This window comes from Apteryx mantelli, chromosome 1 (genome assembly GCF_036417845.1).
Source record: "Apteryx mantelli isolate bAptMan1 chromosome 1, bAptMan1.hap1, whole genome shotgun sequence".
Taxonomy (NCBI): domain Eukaryota; kingdom Metazoa; phylum Chordata; class Aves; order Apterygiformes; family Apterygidae; genus Apteryx; species Apteryx mantelli.
Genome location: NC_089978.1, coordinates 133810058 through 133836348, shown reverse-complemented (window position 1 = coordinate 133836348; position 26291 = coordinate 133810058). Strand labels below are relative to the sequence as shown.

The following is a 26291-nucleotide window of genomic DNA, read 5'->3' as shown; positions in this document are numbered from 1 at the left end:
TTCCCCCCCAAAATTCAGTCTGGCTGTCATCTTTGTTTAGAGGAGGGAGAAAAAAAATTTTCAGACCAGAAAATCCTTGAAGGGCCACCCAAATCCTGAGCAGAACACCAGCACCATGTGTAGGTGACTGGGTGGCCAGCTGCTGGGTTTCAGAAGCTGTAGCCTGTGCTTTGCTTCTGCCTTTTCTCCTTAGCATTGTTTGAAGATCAGGGAGTACATTCAGCTGCGAGGTATCTAAGGTATTGGGCCTGGGATACCTACCCCAGATAATATGGGATATCTACCCTAGATAATGGCAAAACTGGAACAGTACTACTACTTGCAGACCCACGCTGCTGTTATGGGGTCAGCTCCTGTTTTTGCACCTGGATCCACCATGCTGCTGATCCTGGAACAGCTTGTTAGCTCCAGTGCCGTGCCGTGTGGAGGGTCGGAGCCAAAATGAGACCCGAAAAAAAATCCAGGTTTCCCCAATACAGCCAGGCCTGAAGTACCATATCTCTGTCTATGGTGCTGTCTAATCCCCAAGTTGGTAATCTGCTTTTGGGTGATGGAAGGGTGACTTTTATGTAAGTTTGGGGAAATATGTATGAAAGGTGATTGTACAGACGGTTTGGGAAAGAGAGGTAATCAACAGTAATTTCACTCTGGAAAAATTTTTTTGAACAAATCAACTAATTCTCTTTTTTTTCCTTTGTAGATCACCAGATTAAAAATTGACAGAAACCCTTTCGCTAAAGGTTTCAGAGACTCTGGGAGAAACAGGTAAGAGGAGTTTGCCTGTGTTTCCTTAACATCTCCTCTCTCTTTCCCCTGCTGGGCACACTGTGCATATATCTGAGGCCCAGGAAGGCATTTTACAATATTAATTCAGTCTTACAGGAGAAGGTAGTTGTAGACCAGTTCTTAGAGGGATGTTTGCCTAAAAGATTCATGGTGTAATGATGGCGTCATTAGAAAATACTTTTCTGGTTAACCAGCTAGACTGACTTAATTGCTTTTCAGAAATCTCCTCCAGTGCTGCTCTTCCATCTGCCTGTAGCATTGGCCTTGCAACTGAAAGAGGGTTTTAGGTATTCTTAGATAAGATAACTGTAAAGATAGCTTATCGCTTTCCTGCTTTATGACATTATTTCCAAGCAGCAACTGTATTTTTGCTGTTGTAGGTTTAATTTCCTGTTTGCTTCTACTTCAGTATCTCTTTCATTATCACTGCTTTCAAGGGTATTTTCTTCTGTATATATGCTTTGCATTTGGTATTTGCTGGCCACATAATGAATTTCTTTATACTCATTTCCATTATTTTCTGGTTCCTCTGAGGTTTTCCACTTGCTATTTAAAAATATAATTAAAATATCCTGCAGCATCTCTGCTAAATTGTTAATAAACTGTTTATGTGTTATTGGTATGGTGTTACGATATACAAGGGATCAGGTAAAATAAATTAATTTGCAGAGTTACTGCAGAGTTTCGCTTCCCCTTCCCCACCCTGTCCCCAAAAAGATTTGTGTTAGTGAAATGAAAAAAACAGAAAATATTTTTATAAAGGTGGATGGAAAATGTGAGACTGCAGATTGGCAGCAGACAAATAGGTCACAGGCTAACAATCTGCAAAACAATGAAAGCTGTAAGAAAGAAAAACTAGACCTTTCTGCTTATAATACGTAGAGCTGGCTGGAAGGCAGATTTTTCTTTAAATTTCTGTAGGAAATACAAAAACTTGATGCTCAAATGGTTTTATACATTAGAAGATATATTGAGTTTTTCCTTAGGTTTCCAGGGTAAAAGTGCAAAAATTTTCTAATTTAGAATCTTTTCAGTTTTTCTCCAGTAATGTCAAATTGTTTCACTTTGTGTGGCTTAATTTTGTCAGGATTTTAATGAAAGTTTGAAGTAGAACACGTTATTTATTATTTAAAATATTTCTATTTTAATAACACACTAGCTAAACAAGAACGTTTATCAAAAAAGTTTGCATTATTAGAAGACATTACAGTGTTATCAAAAAGAAATAAGAAAGTCCTAATAAAAAGCTTCAACTTTTCCTGTCATTTATGATGCCAGCAGAGTGTGCAACAGATCTAAGAATTTCAGTTTTGCAAATAGTGTGGGTATCCTTTTAAATCAATATGACAAAAAGTTTTAAACAATAAATTAATTGTAGAACTGGACACAGATGAATACATTATAAGAACACTAGGGTTGTAAAGGAAGGCTCCAAGGGTTCGGAGCAGAATGCAAGCTTCGTTTGCTGTCCCCATGGGTATTATAATTCAATCTTTAATTACTTGGTCCTCTCGTGTTTTTACCAGGACCACTACCTCATTCATGGTTTGATAGAGGAAGTGTTCAATGAACAGACAAATCTTCAGTATTTCCCAACAACTGGACAAATGCTACGCCATCATTTGTAACAAAGAGAATCTTGCTAACCTAGGTGATTTACTAGGTCAGCTCCTCTGTTCTCATCTTAGTGCAGCTAAAAGACGTTTACCATCCTTATTTAATCCCAGCCTTGAGCATTACTTCTGTAACTTGAGGCATATGTGACTTTTACCCTGCTCTGCTTTCCTTAATGGGGGAAGTCGTATGTCTCCTGTGTACAAGGTCTTCTCTGTACGCAGTGATGCAGCTGCAGCGGAGGCTGGGCTCAGAAGAGAGATTGATGCAGTTCCAGGTACATGGTGGGCTAGATTAACGTGGAAGGCATTAATAAGGCCCTAGTCCAGTGAATTTGGATAGTTTCCTGAAAAGATTGGGAATTACTGATCTTTGTAGCTCATTGATTTAAGAAAGGGCAGGAAATTGCTACATGGCTGCAGCTGTGGGGAGGGCTCAGTAAGGCTCTCTGCTGATGTAAAGAGGAATTAAAATCTTTAAGGTATTACACATCAAAGAGAGCAGCCTGAAGCTTTAGGAAGAAAAAAACAGGCAAAGGTATTTGCAAGCATATATAGCAGTCAGGCGTCTGCCTCACAAGCAGTGGTCTGGCTAAGGCTGCACAACTAGCTGGGGACACCCCCTGTAATGCTTAGCTGCTCCCTTTGACAAAGACACATACATAGATGTGTACAGGCACACATGGGAGGGAGAAAGGCATTAAGATCCAAGCTTTGTGGGGAAAAGATTCTCTAAATGGGACTTTTCTTAACTGTGCTGGCTGGGTCTTCTTTCCCAATGAATTCCTAATTTCACCAGGATCGCTGGCCAACTGGAATAATGACCATGATGTTCTGTAGCTTCCCTCATCCTTACAACTCTTGTCAGCTACACTACATCAGACTGTAGCTGGAGAACATCCCACTGGAAATGTAGGTCTCTTTTGAAAAAGAAACAGGATAATTTGAGAAAGGAGCTGTTTGTGATGCAGGGAAGTGTAGTAGCTCTCCAAGAGGTTTTCTTTATAAGATCTTAAAATAAACAAACAGCACAGCAGTAAGGGCCACAGAATGATGTCTGAGACTGCTCCAGGAGATAGTAACCTAGTGACATTGGGATGCTGAATCAGAGCCCTCGTTAAAGTTTTCCAACAAATGATGCCCGGGGCGGGGGGGGGGGGGGGGGAAGAAAGGCAGTGGAAAAAACAGAGCGTGATGGGAGAAGAGGAACTATTAAGCCACTTGTTCCCTAAGCTCTTCCCCTAAGACATTTCCTTTCTTCCTTGTGTTGAGGCTTTTCAATGAAACAGAGAGAGATGTTTTTCCTTCACTCATTTCTTATTCTGTTATTGCTTTGTTGTTGCTTCCTGCTGCAGAAATTATGGGGCTGACTGTTGTTTTCAAAACTAGTCTCCATTTTAAACCTCTGTCCTCTATCAGTTCACCGCCTCCCCACACATTTGTCATGGATGTGGTCTGGCTTCATTAGTACCAGAGAATGCTAAAAAAAGTGCTGCTTTGGGGATACCTCAGAAGAATGTAACTGCCCGTATCTATCTGAGGAAGAGATCTTCTCATGGATCCCTTCATGGGCCTCCTTCAGCTGTTTGCATGGCTATGTCCCTACACAGCCCAGTGTCTCTGTGTTTGTGTTGGAAGAAGGAGGAACAAAATGTTTCAGAGGGAACAATACAAACAGCCCCACAACTGAATGCTCTTTTGCAGTCTTTGAGCAGTTATAATCTATGCTAAGTGATGCGGTTCAGCAATCTAGCCATCAGTCTTGACAGATAAGGGAGTTAAAAGGCCTGGACTTAATACCCCCTTTTATTAGACATACACTGTATGTGATTTTAGGGAAGTCATTTGGTCCCTCTCTGCTTCAGTTCTCCATCTGCAAAAGTGAAACAGGAGAACTTGTCCTGTCTCACAGGGGTGGCAAAGGGATATCTAGATAAAAGTAGCACTTCTGTAATGGGCAATATACATACAAGTCAGGTATTAGTTGGTTGCTTTCCAGAACTTCAAGAGATTGAGAACTACAGTTTTGACTTTCATTTAAAAAGTTCTTTGACATACAGAGACCAGCTAGCAAAATGTTTGGGTAGTGAATGTGCAGGTACAGTGCTGTGGAGGCTATTTTTGGAGACTGAGTAAAGTTCATTTGACAGTGGGATGCTTAGGGGAGCTCCTTATCCAGGAGGAAGCCGGAAGGGACAGGAGTCTGAAAACACAGCAGGATGATGGAAGAAAAAAGCTAAACTGGAGGCAGGCAACAGCACTCTGCTTTCAGATGTGAGCAGCTGAGGTGAATAAAAGTTGTTTGTGTTGGAAATGCTCTTAGACCTTTTGTCTCGGGTAAGAGAGCCAGGAGGGTGCTTGGAGCCAACAGTTTGGCTTCCTCAGTGAACAATGAAAGGATGACCCGAATCCTGCATGCAGCAGGAATGGCAAGGTCAGCCATATGGGATGGATTATGGAGGTGCACAGATAGCTTGTACATCTTTTTTCATTTTTGAGACAACAGAACTTTCATTTATTGCCTATTATTAAAACTTAATAACACTAAAAATAAAAAAATGAATGAAAAAAGAGAGAGTGAATTTTGGACACCTTTTAAAGGACTGACCTTTTTAAAATAAAGCTGGCAGTGAGTCCTCTTCTGATGCTTTTTTACTTCCTTCATAAAGATGGTGTGAGAGGGGAGGGTTTATGCCTGGATAGACAGCTTGAATTCAAATTTTCAGTGCAGTTCTGTGAAAGAGAAAGTGGATGACACATGGATACTGTCTAGCACACTTGGTACTGGCGGCTTCACCTAAGTCCTGAAGAAGTTGCTGAGATTTCAGAAATGTTTAAAAGAATTTTTTTTTAATCAGCATTTACTGCTGCTTCAAGATGTCTCTTCATTGGCAAACTGGGGTATGTTTCCTCTTAGCGGCTGGTACACATGTGGACTAGCAGTCCAGGGCTTCTGCTGATTAAGAGAACGCTACCTTTATGTCCTGTGATGGAGGTCTGTGATGTGGCTCTGAATACCTTGGCATCAAACTCATTTGATAACCTGTTCTGGGAGAAAGGGTTATTAGAGTTGCCAGTGATGGAGTTTCTTGAATTTTTTTTCCATTTTCTTATGAAAATAATAATAGATCATAGACGGAAGTAGAAAATATACTTGGGGATGGGGGATAGAGTTGCAAATTCAGTCATTCAGTGTTGGTGTGCATTCTGACTCAAGCTTTTTTTGCCTGGTTGCACCTTCTTTTTCTGCATGACTCCTTGGGCAGGGTGGTCAGTGGCAAGCAGGTTAGTACAGGACACTGCTGTCTTACCTCGTCTTACACATGAAAGAATCTGAAAATTCTGCATGAATGTGTTCTGTTTAGATACTATTTCAAAAACACATGCAATACATGTTCTGCACAAAGCAAAAAAATCCCAGGAAAAAGGGATGATCTAGGGCCTAAATCTGTGTGTAGAGCAGCTGGACATAACTTTGAGCTCTGTCATCTGTACACTTAGATAGTGTGTTTTTGCATGCATGCTCAAGATGTGCAGTTTTGTGCGCACCTCTTGGGGAGAAAAGGACTCTCAAATGGGACAGGGAGAGCAAAGAGGTGGCTTTAAGCCACATCTGCAGATACCTGTGGCTGCAGCGCTGCCCAGAGCATTACATGTCAGCCTATGAATCCAGTGAAGCCAAAACTTTGCTGCCAGTAATTGCAGTGTGGAGGAAGGGCAGGAGCCACCTCCACAGCGAAGGGGCTGTTTTCAACCTGCTCCCCTGGAGGCATGTGAGCAGCATGCAGCAGCGGAGGTGGGGCCCTGGTGTCATCCCTTCCTTCTCTGGCATTTAAGGCAGGAATATAAAGACACTCACTTCACTTCACAGGCTGCTGTGGTATGCTCAGTACTGCCATTTACTCTGGGGTCTTTTTTGTTTTTTATTTTCTCCTATTTTTTTCCACTTTTCTTTTAGAAATACAAATTATACAGTACTTGCCAGAACTGTATTGATATAGAGGAAGTTGTGAGTTCAGAGCTAGAAACTGAACTGTGAGTTCACAAGCTGAGCTGTGCAAGAGGCAGGCTCCTGGCAGAGGGAGGGGTAATAGCTTTAACCTGTCTTACTGCTTCCCTGAGCCATAGCCTGTCATGGGTTGGACTTTGCTGGGATGGGGTAACGAGAGCAGAGCTTGAAGTCAGATGCATGTGCAGAGTGGGGTTATATGCACAGGGATCTAAGGGGGGCAGTAGCTCAGCCAGACTCTGTGTAAATGCTGGTTGTAGTGAGCTGGTGTCCTTCTTCCTCGTGGCAAATGCAAAACAACTAGTTTAACACAGCTGGAATCATCAGTTTGCATTTCTTGATATATTACTTGGTTTTAATTGTCAAGGCAGGTTCTTCCAACAGCAGGTCTTGTTGTATTGACTTGCTCAGGGCAATTTTATGCTCCCTGGATATATTGCACCAGGAAGTCATCCCTCAGCGCTTGGACTGGGGATTGTTCCCTGAGGCTGTGAAAAGGTGCCGTTCTCTCCCCAGCTCTGTAAGTTGAGAAGCAGGTGGAGCAGCACACATACGACTTTCTCGGCCTGGGAGCAGAGGAAATCCTGAGGGTGGTACTGGCAGTCCACAAGCTGCCCCTGCACACAGACCCCGGCTTAGCAGATGAGTTCACATTCTGTGCTGCCTTGCTGCCTCTGAGTTCCATGAGCTGGCAAAGGCCACTGTATTAACCAAATAGTTTTGTTGTAATGTACTCAGGGCTAGTGTGAGACTGCTATGCAGAGATGTCTTCTGTTTCTACTTCTAACAGCTTAGCAGCTAATAAACACCATGCAACAACCTCTCCTCTAAACCTCCTCTTAAAATACAGAGTTTAGTTTGCCAACTCCAATGTATTTAAAGCATCTGAACTTCCGGGGAGACTTTGGAAAGTTAACTGAGTAAGTGGAGGCACGTGCAGGAAGACATTTTCAGAAGCAAAAGGCAGCTCCAGTATCAGCACAACATCTGATGAGAGGCTCTGGGGATGTTAGAGCCATTTGCATTGAAAGGGGATATGTTCTCACATTTAATGAAGCATCTCTAGTTGTGTTCAGTCAGTGCAAGGGCTATAGCCTGCTGCTGGAAAAGAGGCAGGGAAAGGCAAGGCAAATACATTGGAGTGGGGAACAGAGCAAGATTCAGCTTCTACAGAGGAGAGTCTTTCCTGCAAAAAAACTCAAGGTGATTGCCCCATAGAGAACATTACCTTTTCCTGATAATGAACCTACATCCTCACTGAACTTGTGAAGTTAGAGAATTTAAGCAGAGCTAGCAGGCTGTGGTGAAAATACAAACAAAGATGACACCCAAGCCCTTTAAGAGGAAAAGTTGCTCTCACTTGATTTTTGCTTTTTCCCTTTGGTACTGTCTTTGTAGTGAGCTAGAGACCCAAAATAGAGACCCTGACCTTTTCATAAAAAGCCTCTTACTGTATTTTCAGTCAAAATCCAAAAACAGTGAGATTCACTTTTGGATGGCACTCCAATTGCACTTTAGAACAGTATCTGAAATTGGAAGGTGATGAGGAAAGACAATTCACAAAAACTCTCCTTCCAAATTTCTAAGCTGAATCTCAGACCTCCCTTGTTTGTATGACAGCTTGCATCCATAAAGTGGATACGATAAAGCATACCTTGAGTAACTGACTGTCAAATGTTCCCTGCAAAGCAGATGAAAAGTTTAGGATCCTTGTTGAAAAAGAAAAAGGGTGGGGGGGAAGCACTGGCACTGCAATAGTGTTAGGAGCTATTAAAATCCTGGACTGGGAAAATTCCATTTTATTCTAGTGGCCAGCACCTGTGCGGGAAGGCTTGCTTGAGGAATTCACAGATGTCAAGGTGACCTTTCAGTGGCTGCTGGCAGCCTGTCAAGCGAGGTCAGAGCCCTCTCTCCCTGATTCAGATACATTTGCTGGCTGACTGACATTCTTCTCTCCTTGCTTTATTTTCATCTCACAGAACGGGCCTGGAGGCTATCATGGAGACCTATGCCTTCTGGAGGCCTCCTGTGCGCACTCTCACCTTTGAAGACTTCACTACCATGCAGAAACAGCAAGGTGAGCTTACAAAGAGCATATAAAGGGTTTACAAAGAGCTGTAAAAAGAGCAAAGAGTGTGTGACAGCAGAAACGCTCTGGCATCCTGGGTGGGTCACACACCTTATGGAGTTCTTGACTGCTGTGAATAGAGCAGAGAAGACAACAATTGGGAAATGGTAGCCAACTCATATCTTATGAGGTGCAGTACAGCCACTTAACCTCCCTGGTATCTTTAGTGTATGCATATAAGAGCTAGAATGAAGAGAAGGGAGGAGCCATGGGGTTGGGAAAACCCATCAAGTATATGAGTTGAGCATGAAGGGAGCACAGAGAGACTGAGGAAATGTTCCAGCATGTTACGGTTTACCAGTTGCAGTTACAGATTACCATTTGTGTGGCAACCCAAATGGAAGGAGCGCATGTCCTTTGGAAGCACTGTGAGCCCAGAAATGCACCTTGCGTGCCTTCCCATACAATCACACTGCCTCCCTCTCAAAACCCTGTGGCCCTGCTGGAGATATTTTCTATTAATATAAGCCTGAATGGAATTATTGGGTAGGCCAAGTCTTTGCTGTTTGTTCATACTGTGTCTTGTCATAGCTTCTGCCCCTTGCATCTGTCAGATGTTAAGTAGGGTTTTCATCTCCAGCTTCAGACTAAGAGGCCATGTTTTTGTCTAGATAGGACTTCCCCATTCATTTCATTTGCAGCTATTCCTAGTTAATAGCAGTGATCACAGAGAACATCATTGCAACCTAGTTCTTTTTTTATTCAGATAGAAGTGCAAGAAAAGAAACAAAACAAAACCATCTTCAAATGTGATGCCTGTGAAGTTAAACAATCAAAAAATTAAATGTAACTCTGTGGAGCAGACCACTTTCTCTAGCCTTTCCAAATCGAGTTTGACTTCAACCCAAAACTTCCATCCAAATCTTGAGTCTATCTGGGGAATGACGTGGTTTGCAATTTAAGAGACATCAGCCAAAAAGAGTGTGAGAATGTCAGAGGGCAGTAGGCATAGGGGCTGCCTGCCAGGGCAGAATCAGAAGGGGAGTGAGTGCAGAACGCCGTTCTGGCCATCCATCACCCCACAGCTTCCCCATGCAACAGCTCAAAATCCAGGTAACCTGCTAAACTGTTTTTCTCAAGGCACAGTGCCAAAGGAACAAGGACCACAATCTGTCAACTATGTTAGACTCCTTGTGCATGTTCTTTATATGATCACACACTTCCTAAATAGCATGGCATAGGGCAGAAGATGTTTTGTACGAGCTTGGAGGCATGTGTTGAACAACACTTGTGGTCAGGCATGTGGTCAAAGATGGGTTAAAGCAGGGATTCCAAAACATTTTCAGCACATGTCTAAATAGAAACATAACAGCTTCTCCTCCTGGTCACGATCACTAAAGCAACCTCCCTCCTCTGACGATTGGTTGGACCTTCTTACCTCCTATTCAGGCTTGCACAGCTCCCCACCCCTCTCATTGGTTATCAAATAACATCCTAGTGGCAAGTCCAGCAATTGCTTACGTGGTAAGGTAATATTAGGAAAGGAAAATATTTAATGTATTTTTAGCTTGTTTTAATATAGTTTGGCAGCTGAAAAACCAGGAAGCAAGCCAGTACCCTGTGACCAGCCAGCTCTGTGCAGACCACCATCACCACTGTACTGCAGACCACTAAACTTAGGGCAGGCCTTAACTAAAGTTGTGTCTACAGGCCAGTTTCAAAAATTAAAAACTTGCTACAGAACCAACACTGCACAGCCCTGCATCTAGCCATGCAAAACAGCCTGAAGATAATGAATTAAAAACACACTATCTATCCTAGTGCTCACCTCTCCAGTGTTTGCTGTAACAAGCTGTTCCCTGATTTCAGTAAAGCCAAAGTACAAACAAACTCTAATTCCTGGCTGTTGGGACAGCCCCCAAGGGTCAGCACAAATATGCTGGTCTGGAGGCCTCAGAGTTGCTGGCAAAAAGAGCAAGAAATGCTGAGGTGGCTTTAAGCCACATGTGATTCTGCCCTCCAGACTTAAGATGGCCAGGATATACAGTGTCCATAGCTCTTCACTTCCTTGCTTTTGAGCATGTAAACTGTGTGGTTAGAGTGACAGGCGAGTAAATCACTTGCATTTAATAACTGGCTTCAGCAGAAGAGCCTCAGAGCCTTAGCCAGTCCCTTTATGTAAAGGCCTGATCTGGGATCCCACTCCACTCCCCTCCCCTAAGCTTCAGTGCTCCAAGCTGCATGCTATTATCTCATACACCTACATATTAGTGAGTTACAGGGGAGTATTATTTTAATAAACAGGCACTTTAATTATGGAACATGCCGTTGTCTCCAGAGGTGGGTGAATATGTAGCATCTCTGAATAAGTGTTGGAGGAACTGCAAGTCTCCATTTTATCCCTTGAATTGCTAGTTCTGCATAATCTGCATTTGGTTTAGGATGAAGCTCTTTGTGATTGCCACTGAAATGGATGTTTTTAGCTGGGCTATGGATATGAGGCAAACCAACCCCTGGCAAGCCCAATACCAGGAAGGAGTGCTACAAGGCTGGCTCTGGGAAAGTGTTTTGTGGTTCCAGGAGAACCGTTGAGATGTGTGGATTATTCTTCCTCACTTCCCATCTCTGCTGTGACTCTACTTGAAGCCTAGCTGTGTCCACTGCAACTCAAGAGGAGTGCACACTTACTGCAGAGGATCAAGATGAGAGCAGTAAAAATGGCCACATGCCTAGGAAGAAACATTGTCCATGAGGAATGAGTCATGGCTCTGGTGTTCTTCAGCCTGGAGGGGAAGGAGGGAGGGCATTCTAGTGCTGAAATAAAATGCTGGCTGTGGTGGATAGGACAAGAAGTAATGGGCTCCAGTTACATGAAGTCTAGCAAAGTGCTGGAACAGATTCCCTGTAGAGATTGGGGAATTTAGTCCTGATTTTGTAGGGATGAGTCCCCCTTATTGTGGTAGAAAAAATGATGCTTTCTAGGGCAGAAACATGGGATTTTTAACAGTGTGAATATGGTGCCGTGTTGCTTTCCAGGTGGATTTCTACAGTTAGATTTTTTAGGGGTTTGCTATGGATTCTTCGCTTTTCTTTTGCCATTTGGTATTGGTTTTTTTGTGAAATAGAAGTGTTTTCTGCCTTTTCCAAAAGAGTTCTGTCAAACAAATCTAATTGAATTATCATAATAGATTACAGATTTGACTGATAGAAGTATCTCTGTAGGTGTGATGGACTTTTGGAGAACATTTAACTTGATGCCACATATCGTTCTGATGAAAAAGTTGTTATTAGCGTGGAATAAGAAATGAGTAGCAGACTGATCTCAAAGCCAATAATAAATGTGAATTCACCACCCAGTGGGTACAGTTCCAGTGTTGCTCTTCAGAGACTGGTTCCACGACTAACAGATTCAGAACTAAAAAAAAGGTGCAATTGTTAAAAAGTACAAATCACACAAAGACTGGCAGCGTGGTCAGTAATGATGGGGACAAGGGCACAAAGAACAGGAGAGATTGCTTGGTAACCTGCATGCATTCAAACAAAGCGTGGCTTTTAATTCAGCCAAATACAATATCATGTGTCTAGGAATAAAATATAGGACATACATACCCACAGAGTGAGGTTCTGCATCCTGGAAAGCATTGGCACTGACAAGGAATTGGAGGTCAGGGTGGATAAGCCACTGCACAGGCAAGTGGACAGTGTGTGTAAAGCTGTGATAAAAAGGAACATGCAATCTTTGATGTAGAAACAGGAATAGTGAGAAACACTGGGGAGACAATTTCCCTGCTACGAACTGACATTATAATATGGTCTTCTACTGTACGTATTTTTAAAGGGTGCAAAGAAATTGGAGAAGAATTTAGAGAAAAAAAAATAGAATGATTTGTTGGCTGGAGAAGATTCCTGGGAATGAGAACTCAGTTCGCATTGTTAATCAAAAATAAAATCAAGAGCTGAATTTTTGCAGCCTGTTCTATCTTACAGGAAAAATAATACCTGGCTGAAAATGGTGGTTTCATGTCACTCATCCTTGATAAATTCCTGTGACAGTGATTTCCACATTTTTATGTCATGACTATGTGAAACATAATTCATTCTGGCAGCTTTGATTTTTCTATTCTAATTGGAAGTTCATCCCTTTGTGTGGGATGTTATCAGATAAGGAGAACAGAAACTTCCCATACACTTTCTTTATACAGTCAATTGTTTTACAGGTTTGGTGCCCCCCTTCTGCACTTCTCTGTGAGTAGTGCCAGTCATTTCAGCTTCTCTTCAAGTGGGAGGGTTTATCGCTTCTTAAAAACAAGTCTGCACAGAGTATTCCAGATGCAGCCACATGATACAATTATCTAAAGGTATTATAATTTTTTCCACATTATCCTTTCTCCCATTTGACATGCATCATAGTGTTTTGTTCATTTGTTTGGCCCGAGCTATATTTTGAGCAAGGGCCACAGTGACACACAGAATCGATACTTGGAGCGCTGGATGCAGCTGTTTCATACAAGGACTAAGTGACTTTCTAATTTACACAATGAAGGGTTTCAGCTGCCCCACAAACAGAAGAGCCTGATATCACAACCAGCCACACAGATGGCTGATGTGTCTGACACCAGTGATCCACAAGCTTTATTTGCACTTCTCACTGCTGAACTACAGTGCATGAGTAAGTTGCTGCAGGTCTGAGGCCTTAGTGGTCATTGTGTTGTCCTACTAATGAGGAGGGTGTACAGTTTCTGTCAGTGAACCCTTTGGCACAAGTACAAAACCTCTGTTTTAGAGTAAGCAATCTAAAAGACATCATAGCTTTACAAGAGCAAGCACGTTTTTTGACACAATCACAGCAGATCTGCAGCCAGTTTAAAAAAATCCCCCCAAACAGAACCTTACAGATGCTCAGAAAACAGCAGTTTAGGAGAGGCTGACCTTTCGAGAATGATGTCACCCACTCTGCAGTCTACTTATTACTAGGGAAAAAGGGGGCTTGGGATTATTGAGTGCACATGGCAATGAGATGTGGAGAAAGCCAAGAATCTATTAAAGTATTTAATTGGGATATATTTTCAAAATTTAGATTGAACCTCATCCAGATTCTCATTATTAAAAATATGTGGCTCAGTTTCTTGATTTTAACAGGGAACATAAAAAAAGAGGGGAGTGGGGGGGAAGAAAATAAGAGTTCCAGTAACTCTGGACTGTGTCACTTTCCAAGAGTGAAAAGAGCCATTGCTGGCTCTATCTGATATGCAGTTTCCCACAGGATATTGAGATGAGCATATCACTGCCAGTGAATGTAAGTTTTGCCAGGACATAGAGAGATCAGGATGACACTGTGACCACACTAGACTAGTGATCAGTATCCGATCCTTCCTATAAAAACTGGTGAGTTATGCAAGAAATAAAATTGAAGGTACTCTGGCAGCTTGTAAAAGAACTGCCTCCTAAGCAGAATTGCAGAACTAGTATGAGAGTCACATGATGTGGTGTATCAGCAGGTTTACAGCAAAAATTTTACTTCTCCGTTAAGTCCTCTTTTGACACATGCGCACCATATCTGCAGGGGTCAAAGATTTTAGTTCCAATTGATGAATTCTCAAGGCAGCTTTCCTTTCAAGTGGGATTTCTTTGCTTGAATAAATGCCTTTGCTGAGGATTGTGTACCAATTGCTTTCAACAGTTCCAATCTGTTCTCCAACAGCTTGAACATATCCATTGCTCTTGCCTTGGGGATCTCAGGTAGGAAGGTCACCTATTAGAACATCTGAAAATTGTTACTGGTTATTGAGATTAGCATCAAGAGCTTGAAATTTGTCTAAAATTGTGCCAGAGACAAAGAGGGGCATGCTCTCTGGTAAGGTAGGACAGCACAACTGTTCAAACTGGAGTCTGAGTACAACTCCCAGTCTTCCTCTGAGAGGGAACATCATAATGGCTGTAGTCTTGTGCTGACAAAGGTATGGATAGAAGGCTCTCTCCTCTGGGTGGAAGAGGTACAATCCACTCATTTATTGCTGGAAAGGAACAGGTAATGTTTTCTTGTAGTAAAGATGAGTCCAGACAGACCCCAAGACTGCATGATGCATCAGCAGATAGGAGACAGATACCCTGAGCTGAGGTGTTGCTGCTTTTCCACCTTCCCCGTCTGTAAGCATTATTCTTTTCCTGCAGGCATCACCTCTGTCTTGCCAAGGATGCATTTGTATTGCACGTTATTAATTTCTCCTTTGGTATATTGTTCTCTATGCTAGGCATAGTGTTCAGAGAGCTGCCCTGATCACACCTATCCGAAAACAGTATTGTGAAAGCACTAATGTGTATTAGTGTCAAATGGAGGCAAGAGTGAGCCCTCCAGAACATCACATCAGCGGCCCTTACAGGCAGAAAGAAGCAAATATCTGTCAAGATCCCCTTGGCTTAATCTGAGATCCCAGATCTCCAAAATAGTGTCTCCCATGAGAGTGGAGCTGCTGATGTCAAAGGAAGCTGAGAAATCCATGAATGCATCAGCCTGGCCACCTGCCTCCCAACTGTAGCCATCAGGTCCTTCAGCAATGCCACCAGGATAATCTGGATGCTGATTCCCTTTTGAAATCAATTGTGGATGGTCTAGGCTATTGGCAGAGGTCAGATATTTGGGTTTGGTCTCAATTATCTTCTTGATTCTTTTGACCTTGAAAAGGAGATTGGAAACAGAGCAGTTGTTGCCAGAGTTATTGGGATGAAGTGCTGGTTTCTGCTGCATACTTCAAATGGCTAGGAGGTTGCCTCTTTTAAATGAAACAATGGAGAACAAACTGTTCCAGCTTCTTTTTGGTAGAATTACAAACAGTTTTTCTTTAGGGAAGCGGTGTTTCTGATGCTTCAAGATCTCAACTTTCATTGTGAAAAGTTAAAATACCCTCCCAGATGTGAAATAAGAGTCTGAGAGTGAGAGTCTGTGCCACTGTCTGATAACCTGAAAGGAGCTTGAAGCATTCCTTTATTTCAGAGAGGTGTTTACTCTGAAGTCTAATTACTGATGCATAAATCTCTGTTATTGAATGGGTGGTGATCGGATTTTAAATGAATGATGGGGAACAATGGTATTTTGAAGATCTGCACAATCTCCTTGGAGTGGTATGGTATTACAAGTGGAACATGGCATGTGCTTTGTGCTTGATACGATACTGCTGCATTCTTTCTCAATTTAGAAATTTTGAACCTTGGTGCCGCCAGGGTTTGTATCTTGTTATTTTTTATTGTTTAATGTACCTTGGAGCTTCCAGGGCCTGTGTAAGACCAGAGCAGACTCCATCAAGAAAGGCAAGAGATCACGGTTTTCAATTCAGTTTACTTTTGTCACCACCAAAGAAATCACCATGATTTCAGTTAACCTAAGCTGCAAAGTTGCAGCATTTTCTTCAAAGTTTTAAGCCACTATTGTGACTTTCTGAAGGGTGTATGTCACAGGGCTTCCTTTCCTGCATCAATTTTTCATTCAGCATTACTTCCTGGGGTACCTATCTGATCTACGACCAGTGTGTAAATGTTTGTGCCTAGCTGATAGTTGTAAAGGTGAGAGACAGTGCATAATTATCACTGAAAAGCAATTTTCTCCACTAAAGTGGAGGTCCTTTGTCTTCTAGGCCTGAGTCAGTTTATTCTGACTGTACCTGCAGAAGGGAAACAGGGAACATTTCTGTAGGAGCTGATGTACAATTCACAAAAGCTGTGTGTATGCTACATTACTGCTGCACACAAGACAGAAAACCAGGTCCAACAAGTCTTCTCTCGAGACAGTGTGGAGTCACCTCAAGGCCATTGTGTCATTATATGAGGAGCAAAATCCATTGTATTAAAGACAGTCTGGGGTAACTGGAAAGGGGATGTTGTCTCTTATTTTTGGGAAAGCTGTCTTGGTACTCAGGATATAGATGGGAATGGAAATCAGAAATCCTGAACTGTAGTTTTCCTTAGGGATTGTCCACATTAGAAAAAAAGTTGATTTTTTTTTACCATGGGATCTTGAATATATTTTGTCTTGGAGGATGACTGAGGCAAATTGTATCTCTAACTTGCTGGCCGGCCAGTTTGTGCTGCAGAAATCTGTAAGAGCTAAAGAGATTAAGAGTATTATTCTGTGTTCCTCTAGATTTACAATTAATTCCAGTGATTTCCATAATTTGAGGAAAATTAAAAATAAAAAGACACATTTTTGTAATTTACAAATCTTAAAATTCCCTTTCATTCCTCACTTTTCTGCCATGTAATACATATTTTCCCCCTGAAATCTATTGCTGTATCATCCTTTTTGCCTTTTGCTATATGTCAAAGAACTACAAAGAACTCTTTATGTTTCCCCTACTCAAACAGCAACTCAGCACACAGTAGCTTTTGGGTCTCATTTGGGCCTTTTAAAGAATTTTACAGCAGATTCATAATTTGATAATTAGCCAAGGGCTTTAGAGACAAAACAGGCAGCTACATTCTGCGAAGAAAGAAATGGCGCTTGTTCACCTGAAAGAGGAAAGTTTTTATTCCTAGAAACAGGGAAAGAATGAAGAGAGAGTCTAGTATGTCACAGCCATTGGAAGCCATTTCTATCACTCTCATAGCTTGGCCTGCTGATAACCAGGGATGGAAAATTCCACCGACTCCTGCAGAAAATGTGGGATTGGATTCCAGGGACTGTCAAACTCAGCACTTAACATCCTGGGAGTAACCAGTGCACGGAAGATAGCCTGGAGGAAATCATTAAACCCAGGGCACTGCTTTTTTCCCCCCCCTCTTCTTCTTCTTCTTTTTGTTTTCTTAACATTGCAGATTCCTTTCCCTCTGGAAGACCAGGTGGCCCTGCCCTTGCTCAGTGAGAGGTGTAGGAAGAGGCATCAAAGCTGTTAGGTTTTCCAAGGTACAGAAGAAGGTGTTCAGAAAGGGTAGTGATGGCATAAGAAGGATATGATGAACCTTTCAGTCCTTCCGAGAGTTTTAAATTTGAGTCCTTGAAAGCTAGAAGTGGGAAGAGAGATCTCAGGCTGTCAGTTATACTTGCAGAACAAAAGTTGTAATGAAATGTGGGAGCAGGAGTAACACCTGATAATGTGGTGCACTGGCACAGTTACAGCAAGCAGAAATCTGCTTTAAAGCACTAATTGAGAGTTTCTGTTGGAGTTAAGCATAGAAACCTTTCCTTAAAGGGTCAGCAAGGCTGCTGAAGAGCAGAGTGTATATGCAGAAACTGTTGAATGCTATCCTTAGAAGACTGTATGTTGTGAAAGGTATTTAGAAACTTGGAGATGCAAGTAGGCATCCAGTGGGACTTAGGCATGTAGTGCTTTAAGCAGGAATGAATGCAGGTTTGTGCTTGGCCTGAATATAAAAGAACATGAGATCAGATGATCATAGTGGCACCTTCTGGCCTCATAATCTATAAGTCTGTCAGATTAGCTGGCAGTCTGCACATCTCTCCCTCGTAACCATCTCCGATATCTACCTTTGGACAAGTACATCATTTTTGTTCAGTGACCAAAGGCACAGTAACTTGGAAGGCAGGAAATAAGTGTCTTAAGTCATATTTAGGGTGCATGCATGGAAGGGAATTTTACTTTTTTGTTCAAAAGTCATCACATTTATTTACTGTTGTGTCAAAGGGTAGAACACTGTGAATAACTGGAAAGAGTTGGTTTCTCCCATGCTTTGGAAAAATCCCTGTACATATGTATACATGTCTGTAGAGACTTCACAAAAATCAGACCTTTCAGGAGTGACTTAAAGCGTGTCTGCCCGGACAGGCTCCTCTGTCTGTGTTCCACACTGGCCAGACACATGCCAGCTCCAGGCCAGCTCCATTTGGAAAGCTGGAGAGCTGCATTAGCATGGCTCTGTGCCCAAGTGAATATAAATTGCCTCTCAGGAGGGCTTATTAGCTCAAGCAAAGCACCAGAAGGAGAGCTGCAAGCCAGATGAGCTGCTAGCAGTTACAGCCTGTCTTTCTCTCACCCTTGGGTGATCAGACACATGCCTATCACAAGACAGAGATGCCTACATGTTTGGTGTGTTACAGAGGAGGAGCTTTGACTCCTCCAGGAGAGAGAGCAGCAAGACTGTCTTGCCTGCACTAATTATTTCCAAGCATCTGGCCTTTGGGCTAGGTCTTGCTCATGTCTGAGGGGAAGCTGGCTAGGCCTGGGTTGTGAGACAGACAGATTGTCCTGCTGGGCTGAGTACAGCCTCTAGGCTGTAGGCTGGCCACATTTAATCCAGAGCCAGTATTTGTGGTCCTGCTAACCTAAACTAGCTTGTAGATGGAAGTAGGCTGACCTGTTTAAGATGCATTTGCACTCAAAGAATGAACAATTACTTTGCACTAACTGTCGTATTGAAACGTGAAGTCCTAAGATAAATCACCTTGTGGTTTCAAACCCTGTTAGAAGGTCAAGGGACAGGCTCTGAAGACCTTCAGCCAAATCCATTCTTAATGAGATGGTCAACATCAGATTATCACTGCTGGAGCCCAATCACACCAGGAGTTGGAGGCTGCAATATTGTCTGATAACGGCAAGTGATCAAGTTGGAGTAGAGGACAGAGATGTTACCTCCTTCTCCTCAGCTGAGGTGTAGCAGCCAGGTGTTGCATAGTTCACTGCAATGTGGTGCTAAAAGAAAAGCACTTTACCCAATGCTTCGGATTAAAGTTTTCATCATGGAAGACATGCTAAACTGACCATATTTGCTCGTTATTGCAATGGTCTGGAAATGTGTATAGTTACTTCCAATCAGTTAAGGGCAGTAATTTCTTACACCACACTAATGCTCTTGTGTGCAGTTATCTGACCAGACTCTGTCAGTGTCCAGTGCATGGCCCTGATGTTCAGCCATTCTTGTGCTGACTGCAGTCTCAGCTTATGCTTGCTCCTCCTCTGCACTAAGCAAGGACTTCAGGGACTGGGAGGTTCATATGGAGGCACTGCATGTGATGGTAGCAACTGATGCCTGGAAATGTTAGCAAGGAAAGTACACTGCAGTTGAGTCCAAAGTGTGATTTATGTGCACCTTTCAGATAAAGGAGGTTGGGACGAGTTGTGGGTCAACTGACTAGTGTAGTGTTATTCCTAAGAGAGATCCCAGAAAGTTTTCCATGTGCAATTGCTTCAGACTCCCTTGGCACTGATACTCTCTCTCCCCTATCTCCCCATTGCCAGAAAGCTCCCTTGGCTTACACTGGCTGCTTGGCAGATGTGTATTCCATCTAGACTGCAAAGTTAGCAGTTCCTTATGTGGACTGCACTGTGTAGGAAAGCTGTCCCTTACTTTTCAGATGCCCTGGCCTGCTGAGTGCTTCATGAATGTTTGTAGGCCTTGGTTTTAAAGCACATCATACCCTTGGGACTGCATATGTTTAGATTTGCAGTTTATTCTGAAATTATCCTAATCCTGGTCTAGGTAAAATCAAAAACAAGGATCTATTTGTAACATATGAGAAGACAACACTGTGACTGATGCTTTGAACGACACACGTGACAGGAAGGAAAGAAGACCAGTCACAAGCTGTTTAAGATGAAATTTCAATGGCAGTTCTTATTTGCATCCAAATGACAAGCCATAGATGCTTCCCTAATCCTTGTGGTCAGGTATTTGATACTGGCATGCAGCCAGCATTTCTATACTGTGTTCACAAGAGGGAACGCTGGAGAGGGGAAGGTTTGCTTTTACATCCCACTCTCTACATGAGGTTTCCCTGTGTTCCACTATGGTTTAATTCTTTCTCCCACTTTCCCTCCTCAACAATGATTTTTTACTTCTCAATCCAGTTTGGAAATTTTGACCTTCCTCCCACTAGACTATTCTCCACTCCCTCTCATTGGAAATGCTCCTGTTCCTTTGATAAGGCCTGCCTTAGTTATCGCCTGCATGCCCAGACAATGAGCAGACTCATTTCAGGATGGCTCCAGTGCCTGGCTAAGCCCTGAACATAACAACATCAGGACACTGTGAGATAGCACACTTTTATCTGCCACGCAGGGCAGGGCTCAGATCCAGAGGCTTTGACATTATAAACCTTGTATTTTATATGAACATGTGACTTGCTAACTGCACATACCTGGGATTGATGCATGCAGGGCCAGAAATGATCCTCTGAAGACCGGACACGGTGGTAACCAGATCACTTTGGGATCATGATAAGTGTGGAGGTGAGGGATACTATGACATTAGTGGTAAATGATGTATCCAGGGATAGTAGTGAGCAGAGAAAAGGAAGAGAGGAGAATTATTGAGAGATTCATTTTGTTTTTCCTTAAATGTGACTGCCATTAACTTAATCCTGATCTAAATATAGCCTTGTGCATCAATTTAACTAGACTGGTTTATATCCATGCCTTCCATTAAAACGACATATACATCTGCGTATCTGAGACTGTAGGTTGTTGTGGATGTACTTGCTGGGCTTGCTGCCATCTCTAAGGGTATTTGGCCAACTTGGTAACAACTCCAGTCCAAGTTATAACTTCACAAAAGTCCAGGTTGCACCTGGCCCATACTTAGTGCTGCCAGCAAGGACAAATTAGAAATATAATTCAGAGCAAAGTAGAGCTCTTTGCCTTTTAAAGAGGTTGAGCTGAGATGGATATTTTACTCTGGTGGATCTTGCTCTGTATTGTCACCCATTCTCCTTAAAGGTCTAAAGATTATTCTGTAAATGATCAGAAACTACTATCCTGCCTTGTGCTCCATGGTGGTAAAAGCGCTTTGTGTCCGGTGCTTATGACTGAGATTTGTGACAAAGTATTTTTGAAAGGGACTTCTCAGATCTGGCATTTGCTCCTGCCTATAGATCTCTTACCTCCTGATTGTTTTAAAGTCAGGTGGGAAAAGAAAAAAAATTTTTTCTTTTTGTGTCGTTCCTGGTTACTATGTTGTCTCTTCAGGTTTTTTTGGTTGGCTTGCAGAAAGAGATAATTCAAAGCAGAATCACATTAGCCCCTCTTTGGGGATAATCTTAAATCTGCAAATCAGTGTGTCAATTTTGGAACACCAATAGTCAATTAAGCAACACTTGCAATTCCTAATCTGAGGCCTCTACCTACTCTTGTTCTGTGGAACCAAGGCCTCAGTTATGTGTATGACTTTACCATAGACTCCTTAGCAGATGCTTAAAGCCTAATGCTCATTGTAACTAGTGTGCATGCTCCTCTCCTGCATAGTTTTCTTAGGTTAACTAAGACATAAAGGCAGACTGAAATGAAATCATTGCAGGTAATCATTTATTCTACATATTTTTATTTCAAACAGATCATAAAATGCTCAGAAAAAATATTTGTTTAGTTTGGTTTTTTTTATACTTATTGCTCAGACACTGCCAGCAAATAAGTCATGATCTGAAGTTTGTTCATGAAATATGTGGTGTAAAGAATAAAGTGCATGATTACTATCCTGTGGATTAAATACATGCCATTTAGTGTTGTATTTGTTTTGTCATTATGTGACTTCTGTATTTCTGGTCTTTGATAGATGAGCAATGACAGATGAACTCAGCTGTTCTTCCTGCCCTCTCTTTAGAGCAGGGCTATCAGAGAAAAATATGTGTCTATAGTTCAGCATCTGAGTTCAAATTCACCTTTATCAGCATTTCAACTAAAATGGACTTCGCAAAAAAACTACTTGTGTAGAGGCACATGTTTCCTTCTGCTGATCCTGCTACAGTTTTGACAACCTGTAAAAGAGAGCCAGAGTGAAGAGCTGGAGAGGGGTTAACATCTTAACTTACCACAACAGAATTCACCAGAGACTTTAAAAGATTCAGGGAAGTGTACCTTTTATGGCCAATACAGAATCAGAAATTCACAAAAGTCTTTGAGCTATGAAGCTAAAATGCAGTAGCAGATCTGAACGTTTCAGTATATTCAAGAGGGAAATACAGAGAGTCCATGGTGCCAGTTGAAACTTGACATTCCCTTTTCAATTCTAATGGACATTTGAGGCAGGGCTTCTCTTTTATTCTTCTGAATGAATGACAGAAGGAGTCAGTGGCTGAGGGTTGTTAGCAATAAACATTCATCCCCTTGGCTGGTAACGGGAACAAATATTTTGACTTAGCAGCAACCCAAGAACACATATTTTCGTGATGCTGCCTAGGTCACTGCGGCCAGTCCAGGCTGTGCTTATCCAAGGCTGCTTTTCTTCTTGTTTTTGGCTCTTGTGCCAAACCATTTTTTGAAAAAAAAAAAAAAATTAAACTACCTTTTCACCCTAATGACCCACTCAATTTCATTTTTAATGTGTTAGAAAGACTGATATAATCTCACTTACACTCTCACCACCTTACACTGAAACAGAACTTGTCCTTCTAGTGCATCTCTTGGTCACTAACAACACCCCTTCTCTTTTCATCACACAGCATTGCCTTCAGTTCCTCCCCCATTTTGCACCAGACCTAGATTGGTCTTAAAATCCTGCTGGCTTTATTCCACATGGCAACATGTGAGAAAGCTGTCCTTTCCTTTTGCCCCTCAGTCTGCAACCCCTGCCTTGGTTTTATTTCACTTACCTGTTCTAACCCACTCTTTTCCAGTCCCTTTGCCTCTCACCTGGCATCCTCTAACCTGTCCAAAATGCTACCTCACTGGTTGTCTTCCTTGTTTCTCTGGTTCTATTGCTCCCTTAGTCAAATCCCTTCACTTCTTTTACAAGACCCTCCAGAGTAAGTTGCCCTAAAGCAAAAAAAGAGAATTCATGCAAAGAGACTCATACAACAGAAAGAAAATATTTCACACCAGGAAATTGCATTCCTTTAAGCACAGAACTGATTTTCCTGGTTGAGTGAAGTAACTTCCTCCAAATCAAAATCTTGCTTATAATAGTCTCTTCTCAAACTCAAAATTGTGCCATGACCTTTTTCATATTGCATATTTTCAGTTTGTTTCTGTTCTTGGTGGTATTACATGGTACTCTAAAAAACATGAACATCACTGCTTTTACAAAGCAATTCTGTAATTTGTAGCATAAATAATACATATGACATTAATGCTATGCATATGCATATACTTCAGTATTTTGTTAACAACACCAGCAATACAATACAGCAATACAATATCAAGTACCTTTCAAAGTCAAAGCACGTGCTTGAAAATCCTGACACATCCCCTTTATCTGCACTGCAGAACAGGCTGTAGCTCAAAACTGTGCCCGTTCTTTTTAGTGATACTTCTAGCTTAAATCAGTACTGCTGCACCATAAGCTGTCCCAGAAAACTGTTGAATGGTGCAAAAGTCCAACATGCTTTCAGCCACTTCCTGCCGCAAGCCCCCAGAACTGATGATAAAGCATGTTTGTAGCAGAGCCATACAGCCTGCTGACTGGTGGTCTTCCTGGAGACCAGGAGAGAGGAGATGACACTTTAAAAAGAGAAGGGACTAGATAAACATGCCTGGAAATTGCAGATCCCTTGACTGATGGAGCTGTGTTTCTTTGCAACTTTTTCCACTGACTTGGAATGTTCTGTGACATGCTTGCTTCCCTCTCCTATTTTAAAAGGGAAGAAAACCTCCATTTAAAAACAAAATCCTAGCAAAAAAGCTGCGGGAGAGACCAAGGGATGTTATTAATAAAGTGAGGGCCTTTGCCAAGAGAGGCCGAGTTTTCCAGTGGCCATTTTACCACCCTTGTTTCTTTATTAAACTAAGCTGTTTTTCTAACGAGTCCGTCTTGCTTTGCATGTGTGTTCTTGGACTCTGAACATACTCCCATGTGTTTTGTTTTCCAGGAGGCAGTACAGGTACCTCCCCAACAACCTCCAGCACGGGGACCCCATCACCCTCTGCTTCCTCTCATCTTCTCTCTCCATCCTGCTCCCCTCCAGCCTTTCATTTGGCCCCCAACACTTTCAACGTTGGCTGCCGGGAGAGTCAGCTTTGCAACCTCAACCTGTCTGATTATCCCCCGTGTGCCAGGAGCAACATGGCCGCATTGCAGAGCTACCCAGGGCTGAGTGACAGTGGGTACAACCGGCTGCAGAGCGGCACCACCTCTGCCTCTCAGCCCTCAGAGACCTTCATGCCTCAGAGGACTCCATCCTTGATCTCAGGAGTGCCTACTCCTTCCTCACTGCCCACCAACAGCAAGATGGAGGCATACAGTGGCCAGCTGGGGTCATTCCCCAGCTCCCAGTTTCAGTATGTCATGCAAGCGGGCAACCCTGCCTCCACCTCTTCTTCCTCACACATGTTTGGTGGTGGCCACATGCAGCAGAGCTCCTACAACGCCTTCTCCCTTCACAATCCCTACAACCTCTACGGATACAATTTCCCTGCTTCCCCAAGGCTGGCAGCAAGCCCAGAGAAACTGACCACCTCCCAAAGCACTTTACTCTGTTCATCCCCTTCCAGCGGGGCCTTCGGAGAGAGGCAATACCTTTCGACAGGCATGGATCATGGGATGCACATGATCAGCCCTCCGTCCAGCAACCAGCAAACAGCCAATGCCTGTGACAACAGACAGTACAGTGCTGTTCAGGGCTCCTCCTCACAGATGTCTGTGCACATGGTCTAACAAGCGGCGCATCTCCTTGGAATCGAAGGTGGTCGGATCTTCGTCATTTCCGTGAGCAAATCCATCCCCACACCTTTTTGCCTTTAAACTTATAGTGGAACTAGTATTGTAATGATAAATGCAAACACGTGCCATCTAAGTATGCGCCACAAAACCTCATGGGAAGGCCTGACTGACAGCCACCACAGCTTGTAATCCAGGGCCTCTGGATCTGGCACAGAGCATCTGCTCTTCCTGGACATTGCAGAGAGAAGGGTATAGCTTTTGAGAGAAGCTGGAGTGAAGCAGCTGAATATAGAGTTTATGTATTAACTCTCAGCTAGTGTGAGCTCTCAGTGTGGAGGGAGCTGTGTCCCTGTGCTCTCTCCTCCAGGTGTCAAAGAAAGGAAGTCTCTGAAGACCTCGTCCTGCAAAACTGCACTGCCCATGAGAGGCCATAGGTTTAAAGGCCTTCCCCTTCCCAGACCGTCCATCACTGCTGGAGTGGCTCAGCCTGTTTCTGAAGTTGCCCCTTCTCCCGCTGTAGCCAAAGAATGTTACTGCTGAGCTGGAGCTTTTTTTCCCAAAGAGCTTTCTGCATTTTGACTATGGTTCTGCCTGACTGACCATTTCTTTGCAAGAGTCAAGCTCACCAGCTCCCAGCCTGCAGACAGAGATGGGAGAGAAAGAGAGAGAGGGAGAAAGAGAGAGAGAGAGAGAGAGAGAAGTTTTAACTCACAAATGAACCTCTGACATGAGCAGGGACTGATCTTCAGAAAAATGCACATGGGGAGAGGGGGCTCAGCTCCTGTTGACATTACCCAAAGTGATGCACCAAAAAAAAAAAAAGAACAACAGTCTTTGTGTGCAACATATGTGTCCCACTCCACTCAATGGAAGGAAACTCTCCAGACTGAGCTTATGGGGAAGAGCGATGAGAAAAGAGTGCTCTGCCCTACAGCAGTACAGCCAGCCTCCCTCACCTTGCATGCAAGAATTGCCATAGAAAACCATTAGCATTTCAGTAACAGTGAGGTCGAGTATTCTCCAGCCTCCCGCCTACCACATGATCTCTGTTTAACCAAACAGATCATTGCCTTTTGACATCTTTCTTTTCTGTTTTTTTCTCTTTTTTTTCTTCAAATCCTTTAAAAATAAGAAAATTGTAGCTTGATGCAAGCTACGCATTTAAGTTGTGTGAAAATGCAAATATCAAGTAACAGAATACAGATATTATTGAGAATTGTTGTGAGGTGTTGTAGATAAATGTATTTATATGCCTAGTGGGGGATTCAATATTATGAATATA

General features: G+C 42.7%; 1 protein-coding gene across 1 annotated transcript in view; it reads left to right on the top strand.

Annotated features, from left to right (window-relative positions):
• TBX15 (T-box transcription factor 15) overlaps positions 1–25003 on the top strand; it is a 105024-nt gene extending 80021 nt beyond the window's left edge. The window contains exons 6-8 of the mRNA XM_013958069.1: positions 701–765; positions 8388–8485; positions 24219–25003. Of these exons, the coding sequence (XP_013813523.1) occupies positions 701–765; positions 8388–8485; positions 24219–25003 (948 nt within the window). The remainder of the gene's footprint in view (positions 1–700; positions 766–8387; positions 8486–24218) is intronic.
• The last annotated feature ends 1288 nt before the right edge of the window (positions 25004–26291 follow it).